The sequence below is a fragment of the Onychostruthus taczanowskii genome, unplaced genomic scaffold (assembly GCF_017590055.1).
Source record: "Onychostruthus taczanowskii isolate IOZ18803 unplaced genomic scaffold, ASM1759005v1 scaffold20, whole genome shotgun sequence".
NCBI lineage: Eukaryota > Metazoa > Chordata > Aves > Passeriformes > Passeridae > Onychostruthus > Onychostruthus taczanowskii.
In genome coordinates, this window is record NW_024499240.1 from 15,713,371 (window position 1) to 15,734,087 (window position 20,717).

General features: G+C 41.1%; 2 protein-coding genes across 9 annotated transcripts in view; both read left to right on the plus strand.

Annotated features, from left to right (window-relative positions):
• The window catches only part of TFPI (tissue factor pathway inhibitor), a 34,119-nt gene extending 33,270 nt beyond the window's left edge, over positions 1-849 (plus strand). For 4 of the 8 annotated variants that reach the window (XM_041403607.1, XM_041403608.1, XM_041403604.1 and 1 more), the window contains exons 8-9: positions 6-188; positions 541-847. In XM_041403607.1, coding sequence (XP_041259541.1) covers positions 6-188; positions 541-653 — 296 coding nt within the window. In that variant the 3' untranslated portion in view covers positions 654-847. Of the gene's footprint in view, positions 1-5; positions 227-540 lie in introns of those variants that run through there. The other 4 variants (XM_041403606.1, XM_041403609.1, XM_041403610.1 and 1 more) reach the window with 4 other exon arrangements.
• Positions 850-6,396: 5,547 nt separating this feature from the next.
• Positions 6,397-20,717, plus strand: part of CALCRL (calcitonin receptor like receptor) — a 62,647-nt gene continuing 48,326 nt past the window's right edge. The window contains exon 1 of the mRNA XM_041403339.1: positions 6,397-6,721. The gene's annotated coding sequence lies outside the window, so the exon portion shown is untranslated. The remainder of the gene's footprint in view (positions 6,722-20,717) is intronic.

The window sequence follows — 20,717 nt, forward strand, 5'->3', positions numbered from 1 at the left end:
TCCAGAACCTCCTCCTATTCCATCCTTGTGCATGACCCCCATGGACAGAGGGCTTTGCAGAGCCAAAGAATTAAGATTTTTCTACAACTTCTCGAGTGGAAGGTGTCGCCCATTTAGCTACAGCGGTTGTGGTGGGAATGAGAATAATTTCATCTCCAGAAAGTCGTGTTTGAGGATCTGCAAGAAAGGTATGGGAAGTGATACTGCCCCCGGCTATCCTTCAGAGGTAAATATTGTGCGGGTCAAAACATTCTCTTGCCACTTTTGGTAGTGAGGATTGGCCTGATCACACGTAGGAGTTGGGAGTCTCAGAAAAGTGAAAACGGAAATCAGGAGAGGGACAGAGCTAGAGAAGGAGGGACAGTAAGTGCAGTGTAAAGGAACAGCAATAACACAACTTGGCATTGGTCAGGCATATGAAGATTTTAGGTAAGACAATGTTTTTTTCTTTTTTTTTTTTTAAGATTAATTGAAACAAGCTTGTCACCTATTTCTGATAATCTTGGATGTCTTCTAATCTTGCTTTAATTTTACCTTTAGGATTCAATAAGAAAAAAGGTGAAAGAAGATTAATAAAAATCAAGAAAAAAAGAAAGAAACAGCCAGTAAAGGCCGTGGATATGGAAATCATCCCTGAAATAATGCAACTTTGATTTTTTTAATGGAAATGTGATGTAAACTGCTCTTCACCTGTGAATGAAAACCTTCAGTGTACACCATTAAAATATATTTACTGATTATTTTGATTATATATTACTAAGCTGCTTATTTTTTTTATGTATTCCTCAATCATGATAATAAACATTACCTCTTACTTTGCTACAGACTTTTAAATTGCAATTTGCTTGTATGTAATTGTCAGAGCTGCAGCAGGACAACAAACTACGTGAGTGAATGGTTAAAATGCAGAGAAAATTCAGATTTAATTTCTTACCCCATTATTCTTTTTGAATTCCATTTTTGTACTAAAGAAAGCATAATACTTTTGAAAGAATAATCACCAGCCAAGCACGATTGTTTCAATTATCGATTCAAAGATAGATGTATTGCTATAAAAAGGAAATAGGCACTGGATTTGTTTTAATCAGATTTATTTTAGGTTGTGCAGGCTAGATTTAACACCATTAAAGTGAATATAATTACAGTACGGTAAAATGAATATGAAATCGGAATTAACCCACCAAAATCCATAAAGGGTGTGTTAAAGCTGTGTGGCAAATTTTTTTTAATATTTAAAATTGTATGTGTTGGGGTCATTGATTTTTATCCTTGTTACTGATCTAGACCCATGGCTAAGCTTTACTGCTGAAATTGTGAAAAATTATGCATTCTAAATACCAGAATAAGGGGATAAGTAAAATCAGATTTTTATATTGAAGTTTTATCCTAATCTCTTTCCTGGTGCTGAAGTCCTTTCATGGCTCTTTCAATCTAGGATGCATTAATTCTGACTTGAAAGATTCTCAAGGAGCAGCAGTGTACAGCAGAGAGCACTTACGTAGAGCCTTGTCCTGTAAAATGTATAAGCACCACAGACTACCACTGCAGTAACCACACAAATGAAGTGCAGTTCTGCCAGGAAACCTGTAAACTCCACAGAATTAACCTGGCACTCTTTGACTCCCTGTCTCAGTTTCAATTTGCTGTCTTCCTCTTCTGGTTCATCCCTCTGCCCTTTCTCTCCAGGTTTTCCTGCACCAGGAGCGGAGTCTGTAGGTGTGGGTGCCCTGCACAGCAGCAGAGCAGTGGGGTAAAGACTCAGACCAGCTGGAATCCCTCCTTGCAGATAAGTGGAGAACCCATGGTTTAAACTACTCCCAGAACTCTCCACTTGTCCCATGGCACCTGCCTGAGCACAGCAAGTCATGTGGCCTCCCCAGGGAGCGTGGATTTAGGCATATTTGGGGTGGGAGGGTCAGGATTTGCCCTTATGGTTACCCTGCTTCCACACTGGCACTGCTTGCGTCTGCCTGGCTAGGGATGCAGTGAGGGCACAAATGTCTGCACCTCCCCTTGTCTGCATCTTATGGTCAAGCCAGTAAAAATATCTGATCTTCCACTCTTAGCTGTACAAATTTCCCATGGGCTGCAGTATTAAAACTTACATAATTGCTAGATTACGTGATGTGCCTCAAAGGGAGACCGAGCTGAGGTGACTGCATTAAACTAAAACATCTAGGGCTTTCCTGTAAAAGACAAGGAAACTCATTAAGCCATCCCACAAAGAACATTGAAAAGGATTTGTAAGCTTTGAGATTGATTAGATTACAAACTAGAATGATGAAGTTTCTAAAACAATGTTTTGAAATGAGACAATAGATATAGAAGGACGGGAAAGAAAAGATGGATCTGTATGCAGATTGTCTTGTGATTCCTGTGTCATTTCATGACAGTGTCTCTCCTTCAGGCTCCCTCTTGTTCCAGCAACTTGTCCCTGGCTGCCTGGATTCAACACCTACAAAACCTACATGGGAAAAGAAATCTAGGGAAAGAATCATCCTTTCTGTCCCAGCAGACCCCTGGCTCTGTGGCTGCTCTCCATTTCATAAGCTTCCTTCTTGCTGAGCTCTACTGCCAACTAACAGGGTCTCCTCCCTGAGAGGGATCAGTTGCTCCCAGGACTGCCGTAGCTAGGACAGGACTGACAGGTACTCTCCCATCCTCTCCTACCCTGTACTGAAGAAACTTCTTGTGCTGCTGTAGTACATTTTGTAATAACAGCAATTAAGGGATCCAGCAAGGTCTCTGTTGTGTCACTGTTCAGACAGAAGGGAATTTGTACTGCTAGCATCTCCAGAGTACCTCTGTTTCAACTGACTGAGAAAACATTTCACCGTGATTCATCTGTCAGAGTTGTTACTCAGTGCAATGAGAATCAAGGCTGCAGTGTCACAGACTGTAAAAACCTGATTATAATCAAGGTTTGATCGAGAGTGCAGGCTGCTCTCAGCTGTGTATGCACTCAGTTTGGCTGCCACACCAGCTATCCAGCTGTTTCTGTTTTTGTTTAGCTCTACAGTACGTAGAGCTATTTTTTCCCATAAAAAGTCCAAACTGCACTGTGATATGATCTTCAACATAGCAAGAGGTTTCTTTTGTGCCCTTCTGCTTCATTCACTTCTCCTTGCTCCTGTACACCTATATAGCTGCAGAACAATCAAATCCAAGACTAAGAAGAAAAGATCCACGCATTTCCCAAAGGCAACTAAAGGATGAACAGGGACAGAACAGAGGCACAACACAGGAAAAGGTATGGATCAGGGGCCAGAATGCCAAAGCAGTCAGAACATGAGGCTGTGCTAATGTTAGAGTGACTGTACAGTTCCACTTGATAAGAGTCCATTCATCCAGTCATTTCATTCCAGAATGTTCTCCAGTGGCTTTGGAGAGGAAATGTAGAGTGCTGTGAAATTTCTCCCATGCTGTGTGATAACAGCCAACAAGGTGAAGCAGTTTCACAGAGGTTTGAGGAGTTTCCATATATCATCTGACCTGCAATAACTTGTTATGTGCCCTTAATCCACACAAATGACAAAACAAAATATCTTTGAGAAATAGTCCTTTTCTTCATTCTTTTTTTCTTCACATTTTTACATGTATGCCCTCCTTTTTCTGCTTTCATTTTCTACCTCCTGCTTCAGTTTTATTTCTGGTTCACTTGAGCCAGAATTTCTCCTGCATCTCCAATCCACTCTCAAAGCTGATAGATTTTTATTTACATTTTGAGCAAGTCCTTTTCTTTCTAGCTTCTACCTTCTGAAACTTAGTGAAGGGGACCTAAGGCTTACATTTCCTAACCTGTTGTTTTCAATGGTGTCTCCAAAGAGCGAGCGAGGTTCAGGTAAAGCAGAATTGTGTGGTTACACAGAGCGTAATTCCTGAATTAATTATTACTGAATTAATTAATTCCTGAATTAATTAAGGGGGTGGATCCTTGTGCGGAGCTTCCGCGCCTGCGTTTATGCCCCGGGCGGCCGCGAGAGGGCGCCGGCGGCGCGGCGAGCGCGGGGCGGGATGGCTCTGATGGAACACGGGGAATTCACCGGATTTACGCTCTTTTCTCGCTTTTAAGCCTTCTTTGGTCCCAATGCAGGGAGCTTTGCACATTTAGGTCTCCTTGAACTGCTCCCTCCTTCGCTGTCGGCAAGCGGGACGGCATGTAAGGGTGTGGTTTATGCTCCTGGCAGCCAGGATGGGAAGATGCAGGTGAGACACTGCTCTCATCCTCCTTCGCTGTCGGCAAGCGGGACGGCATGTAAGGGTGTGGTTTATGCTCCTGGCAGCCAGGGGATGGGAAGATGCAGGTGAGACGCTGCTCTCAGAAGTGCAAACTGCACCAGCTGAGGGGTCTCGGGTATCTGTAGGGCACGAGAAACTAAGTTTTAACGTTACCTAAATCAGTAGAATATAAAACTTTGTAAAAATAACCCCCAAAGCCCTCCAGAGCAAGCAACCAACTGAAAAAAAAAACCAAAAAAAAACCCACAAAAAAAGCAACACCACCACAAACAAAAATGCTCACTCAAAACTCCACTGACTTTGACCATCCAAATCAAACGTAGCCTGTGTAATACGTATCCAGCTAATTCAGGAGCTGTGAGCTTGGCTGGAATACATGGATTATCTAAACTAGAGTGTATAATGTACCCTGTTGCAATCTACAACCTAGACCTAATTGGTGTAAAGCAGTGCCACCAGGCTCACTCCTGATGATATTCCTGTCATCTAAAAAGGAGCTGTGAGCTTGGCTGGAATACATGGATTATCTAAACTAGAGTGTATAATGTACCCTGTTGCAATCTACAACCTAGACCTAATTGGTCCTGATGATATTCCTGTATCTGAGATGACACCACGTCTTTTAGAGAAGTTAATTTCCATCACTGTTCAGAATAAGAGCTAATCCCCAGTTTATATGTGTTAACATTGCCTAGAGGTTTAGAGTGCCAGTCCTTAGTTCTTCACTGATTATAACACTCAAATATTCTCCTGTTGATGGGAGATCCTAGAAGCACCAACTCTCACGTGTGCCAAATCAGTATCCAAACCTGCTTTTTTGGTAACCCTGGAGTGGGATTTCACAAATTGTATTGTCTAGGGGCCATTTGAATTTTAAGTATTCCTGGCCCTCTTTTCCCTCTTCCAATTTTTCCTAACCCTGGATTGGGGCTGGATTTTGTTTTAAGTTTTTTGTTTTATGGGGAGGGGTTTCCCCCTTCGCTTTGTGTTTCTTGCTGTTTTCCTTCTTGAGGAAAATGTTTTCAATGCCCAGGTAAATTCCTTCATTCAGTTCACAGTGAGTTCCACAAATGATGCTGCTGGGGGAAAAAAAAGTGGACAAGTGGTAGGTAGCAAGAAACAAGCAGACTATTTTATGTTGTTTTTTGAGCAAATTCAGTGTTATAATTTTGATAGATCCTTGTCACGGTGTGATTTTTGGGAGACTTTTGTGGGGTTCCCTAAGGAGTACTGTCACAGTCATTTGAGTTTGATGCTCCATGAACTTCCCTGCTTGTTCAGCATAGGGTTGTCCTGTGCATAAAGTGACTGGTTATTGGTTTAGAGGGCACATATTCCCTGCCCATAGTACAGGGAATTGATTGTACAAAATTGATTGTTTCTGTTACAATATTCTTTGAAGCTTGTAGAAAGAATGCTATTAATTTTGTTTTGTCCTCTCTCATGGCAGTTTTCAAACCATTCATACTTGTGCTTTCAAATCACCGGTGTCTTTAGAAAAAGATAGCATGGAGATCATCAGTAACAATGCTCCTGTTGCTTTTTTTTTTCCCCCCTACCTTTGATACTTCAAAGACTTATTTCTTTAAATACTTTGATTTGCACCCAAGAAAAAAATAGTGGCACTGTAAATGATGTGCCCGTTTGTAAGTGAAAATTTGAATCTGACCTTTGCAGCTGCCTTACATCTGAGGTAATACATGAAGGTATTTCTGTGCAGAGCTTTTCAGCCCTTACGCTATGGGGTGTCACGCAGCCGCTGGCAGAGGCGGTGGGTCAGGTCGGTGACACTGAGGAGGAATGCATCTCTCCAGTGCCCTTTGAATAAAGGTCCAAACTAATCTGTTTCTATGGGTCTAGCTGGAGGAGGAGGACGAATCTCAGTGGCTCCATACGTGAAAGGACAGGTCCCGTGGTCTCCTCCTCTCCAGCGGAGCGAGTTTTGCGGGCAGTTCCGAGCGCCGGGCGGGCGAGCGGAGCCGCCCGGGGCCAGGTGCGGGCAGGGGCCGGGAGCAGATGGCAGCGCCGGGGCTCGAATGCCATGGGAGCCCGGCTTCCCCGGGCCATGCCATTCGGGAGAGAAAAGTAACTTAAGGCGGCCGCAGGCGGGGTCGGGTGATGTAACAGGAAGCTCTGATGTTTCGCTGCTGCCGCCGCTCCGCGCTGCCAGCGGACACGCTCCCGGCGCTCCCGCACAGCGCCGCTCCGCCGGGACAGCCCCGGGCTCTGGATTACACCCGCCGGGCACCGCGCTCTCGGCTGCCCGCGGAGGGACCGAGCCACACGGCTCCGCACAGCGCTCTGTCCGAGACAGCTCCGCACAGATTTATCCGAGACAGCTCCGCACAGCTTCATCTGAGACAGCTCCCACACAGCTTCATCTGAGACAGCTCCGCACAGCTTAATCGGAGACAGCACCCACAGCTTTATCGGAGACAGTCCCGCAGTTTCCTCGGGAAGCGCTCTGGCAGGAGCGCTCGCGGTGAGTGCGGTTTCATTGTTTCAGCCACGAGCAGCGGCTCGGTGCCACCCGAGCGCAGCCGGAGCCACGCGTGTGTGCGCGCTCCGGCTGCAACCTCGGCGTGGGATGCGGAATCCGCGCCCACACGGGCTGCGAGGAAAACCTTATTTTATTTTTAGCGAGCGAGGTGTTGAGCTGATTTTTATAACTGGTGTTGTTATCGTCTGTTCTTGGTAGGATAGATAGATAAAGAGATAAAATGCCTAAAGCAGCGCGGTAAAGATTCTGCCTGAAACCTCTGACATTAACTAACCAAATTCCTGTCTTTGCATCTGCGGAGAATTAGAGGCACGTTGACTTGAAAAGGGTCCTAGACTAATTCAGTACAACTGCAGCTCTTTCAATAGAGGCTGAATTAGGTGATAAAGTGGTGTAGGTTTGCTTACTGAGTATTTCTCTAAACTTAGTGTACCAGAAAGAGGTCATACTTGAGTTGTTTCATAATTAGGTTTTGTGTTGTAATTACAGAACTTAAAAGATAAAGCTACTGTTTTGTTTGGGCTTTCTGTTTGCTTGAGGAAAAGTTGGGCTGCTCTGAAGCCTGTAGGCGTGCCGGCGTGTTGCTGTTTGAGGTTTTTAACCGCAAACACCGAGCTGATTTATTGACAGCTGATTGCCCACTTTTCCTTTCCTCGAGAAACTACTGAACGGTGGCGAGTGTGTGATTCCGTGCCTTCGAGTACCAGCTGATAGGCAGTTAAAAGTCTTGCTGCTCCTTAAGCTTTCCAGAACAGGTGTGATACCCTCTGGATTTACAAATGCGGTTGCAGTGCTGAGATTGCCAATTCTAGTCATTTGCTCGTGTGTGTAAGCAGTGGAGCCATAGAACCAGGAAAATAAATCTTGTTAGGCAATAAATCACACTTGGATTTGATCTGCAATGAATCCTTCAGTTATCCATGCAGTTTATAAGGGAAGAGAATGAAATAATTATGAAAATAACTGAGGGTTTTTTTTTGTCTCTTTGCCTTAATAAACTTACGCCAGGTATCTTGGGGATGGACTTTGCTGCTCTTACAATTGTGCCAATGCAGTTTTCCCAGTCTTACTGTGCCTGCTGGAGATCTTGCCATTCCCTTGCACTAATAGTACTTCTAATAGCTGAAACCTGTTCAGGATGGGCTCTGAATCTGAGCTCCTCTCAGTGCATTGGAAGGAGGAACTGTAGATCTAGATCAGTATAAGACCACATCTGAAAACAGATGTGTTTTAAAGTACACATGCTGTGGTACTGCCTGAAATTCTTAAAATTAGGAAAATTAATCTGTACTAGCATGGTGTTTCTTCTCTAGTTTGCTTAAACTCTCATCTATTTCACTGACTATAGGAGTAATCCCAAAGTCTTTCTCCAACTTTGGAAATCTTCCGCACAAAAGGCACTTGGTGACATTGTCAATGGAGATGGCACTTCACATAAAAGGTGTTTATGTTGTTTTAATGATCAGTGCAAGTGGGAACAACTGTCTTTAGAAGTATACCAGCTAAATGATTTAGATTCTTGTTTTTTGTGCTTCACAAGCAGCTGGTGTAGGTTGAAGTGGGTTTGCCCCCAGGATGCGGCAGGCGTGTGTGTGTTTGCAGGCTGGATGTCAGAATCTATGTTCTTTGCAGGTTAAAGCAGAGACAGGCAGGGCATTGATACACAACAGGGTGCTTTCACTTTTTACTGGACAAAACAAAGTACCTGGATATCTAAGATAGATGGCAGGTCCAAGAATTGCATTATGTGTGTCCTTTCAGCTTCAAATGTTCCTGCACACTGAATTTCTGATCAGTTGGAGCTTTTCTCTGTGTTAAGAGATGTAGTAGTTGTCCCTTTGAATAGTCTTTTCTTGGTACAACACAACTGTTGAAATCCTGGCCCACTGAGAGCCAGTGGGAACTTTTCCACAGGCTGTCAAAGGGCAGGACATTCCTAAATGTGGATATTTTTCTGTTGAAGGAATTATACATACATGGTCATCCATCCAGGCACTTTACATTCTGCTGTCTGTTGGCAGCTGTTTTATTTTTTTCTTTTTTTTTTTTTTTTTTTTGGTAATTTGTGTAAATTTTGAGCACTTCGGTTGAAAAACATGACCTGAAAAATAGATAATGTATGTGATCAGTTGAAAAACAGATCTGCATGTGTCTCGCTGGGTGACCAATGCCTTACCTGGGTCACTAAAGGGACTTAGTCCAGGAGCCCAGGATTGTTCCGTGGGCTATCTGGGAATTGCTGTTCAGATTACAGACCAGGATACAATTAAGAACAAAACCGAGGGAAGAAAGCACACTAAAAAATTTCCTTTGACACGCATACAATTTCTAACTTGCTTCTATATTCTGTGCATTTGAGGTAGTCATCTTTCTCCAGTAGCATTCCTGGTTTGTGCAGGAGCTGGGTAGGATTGGACCCACGGAAGTCCATGAAGCCATGCAGTCATGCATTTGAAATGGGACCATGATAATTTGGAAGAAATGATATGTTTTATACTGATATGTTTTTTATAATACCATGTATTCAGTGATATTTAAAAGAAGTGTATTTAGTCACTGCTATAGTAAATGTTGGGCATAAGCTATCTATTAAAACCATTGAGGAAAGCCCAAAGCTAGGAAAACAAAACAGGATTTCTCCCTTAGAAGTTGTTCCCATCTGTTGCCAATGTGTTTACGATGTTCTTGATTTGGTACCAAAATCCCTTCAGTGCTCCAGACCAGCTGCCACCCCTGTGGCACACACACAATATTTGTCTTACCTGGTGCCCTGGCCACCTCTGCTCTGCAAGCTGGGCGGCTCTGTCATTGAGACAGAGCAGCTTCCTCAGCCAAGCTTTATTGAAAACAGCCTTTACTTGCTCGTGGAACTGCTCTGTCCCTGGGAAGTATTTTAAGTGATTGGTGTAGCAAATTGTCAGAGCTCTGGAATTAACTATATCCCTGGTACTGCTGTGTCGAGGAGGGAATGAATACTGCTACTACCAAAACAGATGCGAGTTGGCAAACAAATAACTTTTAGGCAGTAAAATAAGTGTGCTTTTATATGTGTTTATGTGTATTGGACATATAATAACATATTTGGTATATTATTTCTACATACAACATATGCAGGTCCATTTCATGCCGATTTCTATTATTGCCAATGTAGCAACTAAAGAGAGAACCTAAGTTTACAAAGAAATTTTCAAAGGAAATTAACCCTAGACCTTATCCTTTGTTTGGAAAACTCGATATCACACGTGCTAGTATTCTGAATTGCATACATCTGAATGCTGCATCTTTCTAATGTTTGAAACAAAACAAACATTTCAAAAGCTTTCTGTATGTGGACACAACCCCTTATTTTTACCTTTCGTATTCATGTTGGCAGTTCTGATGTTTCCAGTGTAAAAAACTTGCACAAAGAGCGCAGAAAATAGCCTTTTTCTTACCTGTTACCTTAATGGAGAATTCCACAGCCGGTGTGGTACAATAGAAGATCTTATGAAATTGGTTTCCATCAGACCATTTCTCTTTAGCAACGCTTTGTTCTATTTTAGAATCTGGGCAGAGCTGAAAGGCTAAACTTTCACGTTTTCAAAGTTTTGTTTTAACAGTTGTCTCTCATGCTTCAGTCTCCCAAGTTTGTTTATACTGTTTACATTTTCCCAGCAAAGTCATCCTTTTTCTGCCCTAGCTCTGTGCAAACACTTTCAATCATTTCTGCAGTATATGCTGTCCTAAAGTGATCTATTTCGAGTTGCTTTTCTTTGGAAACATGCATTTCAAATGCACTTAACTCATTCTAATGCACCAAAAAAGACTTTCCAGGAGAGAAGCCATGTTCTTGCGTCAAGAAAAGAAATCAGACTCTTGTGGTAAATTTGCATGTGTGTTTGAGGCTGTTATCTTTCAGTATATCCTAGGTGTCACACAGCCTCTTCTGGCAGTTTTGGTGATTTTTAGGTTGTAGCTGACCATTCTAAATGGATTTTCGAAAATAAAACTGTTGCATTTCTGGATTTATGTCTGGGTCATACAGGCTACGTTTGGAAAATAGCCCCCAAAAATTGGTGATGATTTTGTTTAATGAAGCCCATACCAGTCTGACTTCCCATGTAATACCATGAACAAGGAGCCAACCAAAGAAATTAGCAATGTTTTTCTCTTGATTACTATGTTCAAAACACCTACACCTCCCTCATACACTCTTGTTTACCATCAGCTGTGTGTTTAGGCTGAATATCTTAGGTTCCTAAAAACTGCATCATCTTTTCCACCTATTCTTTGATATTCTCAGCTTGAAAACTGCACTATCTTGAATGTTTGTATGGGCACAAAGCATCACTCTTTGAATTACCGTTTAGATTTTCTCCTTATTTTTTTCCTCCCCCATTACAGTGGTAAAATCTTGCCAATCAGTTTTCATAAATTTTATCTCATCCCAATGCTGGCAATTCTGGTTGAGTTTTAGAGTTTCATTACAGTAAAACAAAGGATGTACTGAGAACATTTTTGTTATACCAGAACTAATTTGTTTTAGGATTTAAAAGTATTTTTTTCCATATAAATAGTTTCAGAAATTAATATAATTTGTCACCAAATGTTGTGCCCTAGAATCCTTCCTAGATAGAAGTTTAAAAATTTACTTTTCAGAAATGACTAAGACTTTTAGACATTATACTTCCTTTTTCTGTGGTTGCATCTATGTGTTTATTTAGTACTCTAAATGGAGGGAAAGTATTCTGCTGCACAGCCCTTTATTGATAAAATGGCACGTTTTTGCAATTATTATCCTGAAATATTCTGTATAATGGAAATATCTGCCCTTTAGTTTCAGTTAGTGAAATCCAGCAGGTGTCACTCTGGGGATTAAATAAGAACTATTACACAAATAGAAATAAGCTTTTTTAGGAGCATTTAGAAGTATTTCTCTTAATACAGTTTTCCACAATAATTTTTTGACGAGGCATACTTCCTTAAGTCTGAAATTTGTTTTTTTTAGTTATATGATTTAATGGGTCTATTCATCTTTCTGTGTGTCCCCTTGAGCATGAAAAAGGACGGTCAGAACTTGTACCTACAGGTGGTGTGGCTGAAACATAAAGAGCTGTGACTCAGTTCAGTATTGCCTTGATGACATTAAAAAAAATGTTTTTATCATCTTCTTTGGGGACCAAAATGGTTCTTTTTGTTGGTGGAGATTCTCTTGCATGAGTTTTCAGCTGTGATGAAGTCAAGGAGGTGCTTCTTCAAGTGACTTACATTTTGAGACAGTCTACATACTGTCTGTGTTTGATTTAGGTGAAATTGGTATGTGAGGTGGCTAATCATCCAAACTCTCACAGTGAACAAGTTTGGAGAAGAGAAACTTTGCCATGTGTCACGGAGCTTCAACTGAAAGTCAATGGTGAAATTTTTGGTGTGGGGAAATAAAAAAGACTGGTTTATTGCTTAGTGTTTCTTTAGGGAATGATGTACTAATGTTGTATTGTGGTGGATTTTTATGTGAGTGTGGAGCTCCATACTCTGAAAGTTTCATACTGAGTGGAATAGGAATGTGGTCGTTAAAAATTTGTGGGTTTCTAGAGGGGATTTTTTATTTCTCAGACCATGTTAATTCCACCTTAAACAGAAACAAATACCTCAGCAGGCATCTTTGGAAGGAAATCCACAAATACAAGTCTCTCTTGAAATGGAAAGAAGCTTTTTTTTTGCAAATACATGCATGCATTAACGTATTTTTACATATGCATATATATTTTTACAGATGTATCTTCTATATGTGTATTTTAAAAATAATCTCGTTTTGGAACTTGTAACCTCAGCCTACTTTAAACAATCCAGTTTCCTTTCTCTCACTTCTTTCTCCTGTTTAAGCCCCCATCCTGTTCCGTTTTTGATTCTATTCAACTTCCTTTCCTGTGATGACTGTGAGTGAGTCACTTTGCCAGGCATTAAGAATGTGGCTTGACAGTATTTCCAACAGCTTATCCTATGCTGGCTCATGCAGATGAAATTAGCCTCTGCCTTATCCTTCCTCTCAAAGAAATGTCTGTCTTCACACGTCCAGTTTCTTGGAAGGGGAAGGTGGGGGTGGGAACCCTTTCCATAAATGACCGTGGTGAACTTCAGAGCCATCTTCCTTGCAGAGCGTGCGTACCGTACCATCACCACGGGGAACCTCTTCAGCGTTGATTCGGTGTGTTCTGGGCAAAAAGCTTCAACGAGTTCAGGAAAGCCAAATTCAGGCTCTTTCCTGAGCGCTGTTCAAGGACTCTCTGCGTGGCTGCCACTGCACATTCTTCATTCTTTATTAAATGTGTTGTTTATTGCATTAAAATGCGTGGAGGGCCACCAGGGCTGCGCTGGGTTTGTGTGTGGCTGGCAGCAGCTGGGAAAAAAGCACATGCTAAGTAGGCACTTGAACACTGAGCTGAGCTGCTGCCTTTCTTGTGGTTGTGTTCGTGCCAGCCTAGTGTGGGGCTTGCGGGGGAGGGTTTGTTTTTTTTTCCTTTGGTCTGGTTTGGTTTTTGGTAGGCTTTTTTTTTTTTTCCCTCTCCAGTTTTAGAAGAAGTGGGTAAAGAGGGATTTTAAAAAATTGTTTTAATCTGTTAATTGTATGTGTGCATCAGGAAATGAAAGCTTTTCTGCTGAAAGCAAATGGGAAATTATAGTCCTAGAAAGGAAGAACTTTAGAAACCAATATGCAAATAAGAGTAAGAATTCCCATCAAGTTAAACTCTGCTATTGCAGTCTTCTCCTTGTCCTACAGAACCCAAGGATCTCACTCTCTATCGTTTTTCCCTAGAGAAAGTGAAAGATTATATCAGATGTAATTTTGTGTGTGTTATGTCCTAAGTGCAATTAACATTGCCACAGATTACACACTGGTGAAAACAGATTATTGTTTCATATTTACTTGCTGCCACAGTCTAGGTTTTATCTAAAACAGGAGTAATGGTTACAATTGGAAGCTCAAACAATTCTCTCTGAAGTACAGTCGTATTTATTTAAATGTATTTTTAGTTTCTCATTCTGGTAATTCTTAATTTCTGACTAAAGGATGTGATCTTGGTCCATCTTCAACCCTTTAAAGTCTCATTATTGGGCTGATTATGGAAATCACTGCATGGTCCTTTCAGAGCCTTTTGTTCCCCCAACCTTGCCTGCTGCATGTGTTGTATCAGCATTTTGAGAGTACCTAGGAAGATCACTCAGATGTTTTTTAACCTTTCAGCATGATCCACTGGGGTAGCTGCTGGGCCTGGGTTTTCTTTTCCTTTTTCTCTCTGTTATTTCAGAAGATCTTGCAGAAGTAGAGCTCTTTCTCTACAGAAGACCCCTCTTCTGAAAACTGTGCATGCAATCCAGGGGAAGAATTCAGACAATGTAGTTTAACTGGACACTTTTTATTTAGGGCTGCAGGGATAAAATAGTCTGCTGACATGCTAAGCTTTTCCTAGAGTCACATTACAGAGCAGTGAAGGACATGGCAGTAATTCAGGGTTTGTTGGAAGGCTGGCAAAATACTTGTGCTGTCTTTGTGGGGGCACTGGGGCACCAGAGCACAGAAGTGGCTGCTGCCACCTCCAGGGTACACAGCACCAAAAAAGCCCTGGTTCAAAGCAGGTTTTAGGGAGCAATAACCTTTCTAAGTCAGCATAGGCAAGGGAAGAGAAGTTTATATTGTCCAGTGAAGACAAACTGGCATGACAGAGTCATGGGTGATAACTCAGCTTCCTCAGGGAATGCATGTGAATGAACCAAAGTGTTCAAAAATAGCTTTATACCATACAGGAATGTGGAATTTTTTTAAAGCCAGAGGTTTGTTTTGTTCTGTTTTATTTTTACAATTTCTTTATCCCTCATGTTTCATACAATTCTGAGCTTTTATATTTTTAAACATTTACAGATTTTAAGCAGGACATTGTCCAACTCCTCCTTCCTTGAGTACAATTTAACAGTAAAACAATGAAGCCTGGTAGCAAGGAAGACAAAGTGATGGAAGGAATAACAAATGCACAAAAGAAAAAAAAAAGTCTGAACCTTAAAATATTGTTCCCATAGGAAAGCGAACTGAACAAATCAGTAAATGCAATGATGCTGCCTTTAGCATGACTCTTACTGCAGAGACAAGGCTCAGTCAGGTGTCCTGTGGTCAGTCAGACTTCGATAAGCAGAAAGATTCCTTTAACTGGTGAGAAACAACTACTTGTCTGTGGCATGAATTCACAGATTTGAATGTGAATATGAAATCAGTTGTCTATTCAGTATTTTAATTCGATAGCAAAACCAGATGCTGGGTTTCAGTCTGTGGTCTAGTTAAGGTGTCAGTAACTGCAGTGCTGTTAGCTCAAATTTCCTCATACAGAGAGCAGGTGAAATGCCCAGTTGTCACACTTGGAAGATCTTTATTACCGCCTTTCCTCTTCATCTATGGAACAGAAGGACACCTCCTGTTTCTTCCACCATGTATTGTCTAAAAGACTCCACAATCTCTCAGAATTATGATTTTTCCACTCTTCATTCCTGCTGTCCCTGTAATTTGCCCTTGACAGGTAAAAGGATTCTACTCCCTTCTCAGTTTACAAACCATTCAGGCACTTACAGCTGAATATTTTTGTCTCATTCGAGTTCTGCAGCCATGTGGGGTTGTTGTGCAGAACTCCACATCCAGTGAGCAGCCCAGGAGTGCCAGGGCTGTCTCCTCACCTCCAGGATGGGGCAGGATTTGTGCACGTGCAGCCCCACGCTGCGTTGGTTCCTCCGCTGCCACGCATCCGCTATTAAAAAAAACTGCTGAATGACAGTAATAGAGAGGAACAATGGGCTATTACAGGATGTTCAGACAGGGCCATTACAGTATATTTTCTTGTGCAATCTTGTTATGAACAAGATTCATATTTACCAGCTTGTTTTGTTTGTCAGCACCCTGTTATTAATTGGTGTTGTAAGGCTATGAACTGCTCATTTTCTAGCAAAGGTCAATTTAATGAAATGAAGTTTTTTTCTCTGTGGAAATCTGCTTTTCAATATGTATAAGAAATTTATGGATTTTTTAAGTACTGGGTATTTACTTATCATCACTGGTAATGACACAAAATAAAAAGTAAGGAAGTTTCTCACTGTCAAACTGCAAATTAGCCTTAATGTACTCAGCAAAATGAAATCACAGAATCTTGTGATGTGGCTGTTGTATTGGAAAATTTAGGTAGATCATTTAAAAGAAAAATATGTTGCTTTTGAATTTTGAAAAGAAAGCAGCTTATTTGCAGCAGTGCTTTTTGACATATAGGATATTTTCCATGGTTTGCAACACTTGGAATCCAAATGTTCAGTTTTGTTTAAAAGGCAAAGATGAAAAATAGCACCTAGTTGAAGCAACAATTGTGGACTGTTTCTGTGTGCAGTTGAATTAACTTTCTGCCAGAAAGATACCTGCTAATGGGCACAGTTGCAAACATTGGAGATGGTTTCCAGCTAATCTGAAATAAGGAGCTCAAGCAAGAGGGGATTCAGACAAATTTGGGAAGACATGAATTTGGCATAAGGATCCAGGAATTAGTAAAATAGACTAGAAACCAGTCCATAGGGATTTGGGGTGCTGATGAAAACTGCATTTGTTCGGCATTGTATGAAAATGTTTCAATTTTTTATCAAGACACGTCACTTTCTTAGACGTGAAAACGGTTGTCTTTGTGTTCCTGGAATAAACACAGCCCAATTTGGAATCCTGGGCTATATTTGCGTAAGAGAGGCTAAGGAATGGAAAACTGCGGGTACTGTAGGTCAGGGCTGAGGTTAGCAGGGCTGAGAGGGGAAGTCTGGCAGCCGAGGATCCCTCGGCGTGGCTACGGCTGCCTCCTTCGCACGCGAGCTGGACACAGCAGGGATGTGCCTGCAAGGGAACAGGGGACATATCCACAGACACGAGGTGGCTCTGGGTGAGGCTGGAGTTAATGCTGCTCCTTGAAAGCTTTTCTAGGCTATCCTGCTTTTGTCCAGTTTGGCAAATGGCTTGTTAGAGACCAGTCATTTTTCCTCAGCTCTCTGACTCCTTTTGAGTCTTCAAACCTACAAAATCCTTCAAGTCCACACACTTAGTGAGTCTGTGTGGATGATGCTCAGAGCATGAAGCAAGGTCAAAGGTTTGCAAATCCTTTAAAAGCAGTTAAAAATGAGGGGGGGAAAACTAGGGTTGAGCAGGAAATGTTGAAGAGTAAGTATGTGATGCTGAAAATTTCTTGTACACTGGGTCCACAGCACTCCTGCTTTTGAAAGGTGAGATACAGAGGGTGCTCAGTAGTTATTTGCTAATGTTACTTGTATCTGCTTAAAAAAAACCCAAAACTGATGTATCACTTGGTATAGGAAGGGCCATGTGTGCTGCTTAGTGTAAAAATAAAGAAACTAATTAATTCAAATCAACAGTACTTCTGTCTCAATTGACTGCAGCACATTAGTTGAGATGTTCCTCCTAAAACAGCACATGATCTTATGTGGATGAATGCAAGCAGTTTTGGTCAACTTTAAAAGCTCCAAGAAATACATGTGGATTTCCAGAATCCATTGGCAACTTTTTAAAGCAAACATTTAAATACTTGGAGCACTGGGCATGACAAAAGAATTACAGGTGATGATTCTTTACATCAGCTGGGTTTTCCTAGAGGGTGACCAGTTCAAAGGGCACTGTTTTTTTTTTTTGGTAGATATCATTCCAGTAAGGGGGACCACAAAGCAGGTTAAAACCAATTTCTTTTGGGTTGCCAGAGGGGTAACCTGCAAGTGACTGCTGAAAATGCTTGTTTTGATGAGAGAAGAGAGAGAAAGGCTGTAAGCAAACTTTGACAGAAAATAAATTAGTTCCAGTCCTAGAGAGAGGGAAGAACTCAGTTTGTCACAGACAGATAGTTGTTTCCTGACATTGGGCATTTGGTTAACAACTTCCAGTGTTTGATGATGTCATGGGTCATATGGATTCTGTGTGTTTGGGGCCCTTTTGGCTTAACAGGAAGGGCACCAACTTATCTAGCAACTTCTCTGTTTGAAGAGATTCAGCTGCCCTTCCTGCCCCACTTTGCAGAACCTGAGCTTTCAAAGACAAGCCAGTGCTGCTCCTGGCAATTGTCAATATCTAGACCTTTTTACCCAGCTGAAAAGGTAAATACCTCAAGAGATGGAAGTAATTATTTTCATTTGGCTTTGTGTTCCTCAGATCCTATTGACTCTGCATCTGCCAGAATCTGTGTAATAACCAAATGTGTCTTCATTCCTTTTCCTATTCTCCAAGAGTCTAGGGCTTTCCAAAGCTGCATTTCCAAAGCTGTCTTTATCCACAAATGTCAAGATAAAGGATTTCCACTTTTCTGCAACCCTCTGGAAGAACCTACTGTTCTCTCCCCATAAAACCAGAGAGTATGTGTTGTAATAAAACAAAGCACAGAAGCAAGCCTATGTCAAAAACACAAAAGGTGTTTGAGCCAGGAATCTCCTCTCCCAGAAGACCTTTTAATTAACTTTGTCTTGACTGCACAAGAGCGTGGTTTTCAGAACACCAGTTTCTAAGTTGCATCTCTTGCAAAGAAGTGCAAGATACATGAGTGGAAGTTGTGGTTATGTCATTGTTTTCAGGAATGAAATGCCTCTAGTTTTTTTGCCAGCACTAAAGAGTAACAAAAAATCAGTTGTTAAGTTAGCTTTTTTTTTCCCCTTCCAAAATATAGAGAGCATGTTATTGTTGTTGCTGATGGAAGATCCCTTTTCACAGTCCTGTAACGACTTTAATTTTTTCCTTGTTTTTTGTGAGGAAGGTAACCTTTGCAACATCCTGCTTTATTTACCAGCCATATCTGTAAGGTGCAGGAATCCTTCCTGTTCGGCTCACAGCACAGTGCTCAAGACAGAAATCCTTGCTCTTCATTAGAAAACCATTTGGTAACCAACTGAATAGTGCTGTGACTCCTGTCAGGCATTTGTTTTAAATAGCACCAATTAATACATTTTCAAAACTAGAAAAGGTTGAAGTGACTTGAATGAAATCAGAGTTCTCTTGAGTCTTTCCCAATATTCAGGCTGTACCATATTGTGCACTGGTCAGGAAAATGGGAAGTTTTGACTGATCTCTCTCTAAGTTTACACAACTCTGCAGTTCCTCCTCTTTTGGTGGAGTTGGAATCCAAGTACAAAACTACTATAGAAAAAGGCTGCTCTTGCATTTTTTCTGGCAGACTTATAACCTGGGAGTATCTAAAATATCATCAGAAAGCCTGTTCTCATGCAAGTCCTGTCCAGATTTCCAACAAATCTGGAACATTATCCAAGAAAGCGTAGAAATCTACACAATCACACAGTTTCAGAGGAGCTTGTGGTTGAGTTTCTTTGATGTGGTGTGGCTTTGTTGGGTGTGTGGTTTTGTTGGTTTTCTTTTTTGCCTTTCGGGTTAATTTTTTTTTTCTGATTGCTATTCGTCCTTTGTCACTTTGTATAACAAAGTACTTTTGTATAATTTTAGCTTGTTTCTTTGTCCCCTTCCCTTGTTATTTTTTTTTTTTAAATTCAGATTGATAATTTTCCATTCTCTTAGAAATAAGTGCATCTTTTTATGAACAAGAGTCTGTTAAGTTGGAGGATGATGAGAGTTTTGCAGAATGAGCTATAGAACCAGTTCATACTAATTTTCTAATTAGAACTGGATCGCTAATGAAGATTCACTCAAATTAGTGGGTGGATATTATTAAATAAAATAGGGTTTGTTGCTTTGTTTCAGGTAGATGTAGTACAGAGTTTTATGCTAGTGGTATAGCAAATTGTCCTTATCCACAAATCTTTTCTAGATGTACATATTTCATAGTTTGGCATGGTCCCCTCCTTAGTTCTAATATTGCTCTAATGTGCAGTGCATGCAGAACTAATTCTGGAGAAGCTCTGTGTGAAGGCACTGAGCACCATGAGCAAAACAGGCTCTTTGCTGGGCAAGGTGAAGCAACAGTCAGTGCTGGGGCTGAATTAATTACTCACCAGTAATTAATTCCATGGCCTGAGCAAGAGCGCTCTGAGACCATGTTATCATTCCAGCACAGTCCTGCCAAGCAGCTGGTGCTGCTCCTTGTTTTTGTTTTCTTCTCAGGGAAGTAGGATTGAGCTCACTGGAAATGTTTGTCATCCTTCACTGATATAAATCAGTAAACATAATCATTCAAAGAAAAACACATTTGCCACACATTACCTGTGTGGACAAATAGATGTTTTCCAGTGGTGACTCCTATTTATGGTTCCTGCCTTCTGTAATAGGTAAACTAATAAGATATGTGTGGTTTAAATTTTATTTATTTATCAACATCCATATTCTCCTTAAGTAAATTTTGATAATCTGATAAGGTTAAATTAATTACTCTTTTAGGAGGAAAGCCTTTAGCTGTATGATGAATATGAGGTGGGGGAAGCATTGATCAGCATAACTTGTGGTTACAGAATGTTTTAGGGTGCTCTTTTAGAATTTATCATTATTTACTTAAAGGTGTTGTACTGGGGGAAAAAAATGTATTTTTCTAGCATCTACATACTGTTGCAGTGGCTCATGAAGAAGTGTTAACCATATTCCTGCATTAGGTGAGAGACAGGAAAATATATTCACTTCTGAGGGGGTAAGTCTAGCTCTTGGTAAACTGATAAGTGTTTTTGCACTGAGACCTGTTGTAGCATCATCTTATCAGCCTTAATTCAGCAAATATTCATAAGCTTAGTTTCAAATTGCTCCTATTAAATAAATTATTGTGTCTCTGTGCACTCTGTTCATAATATGATGGAGCTTGCAAGAACACTAAATATAAAAAAAGCTACTTGGCTTATCCAACTATGCAGCTTCTTATTTGAGGAGCTGAATTTGTGCATCCATTCCCAGTCTTTGGGCACCAGCCTCAGCACCGTCTCACCCCACTTACTCTAAATTTGTACAAAATTTTTATGTCCCAACGTGCAGATCTGCAACTGTAGA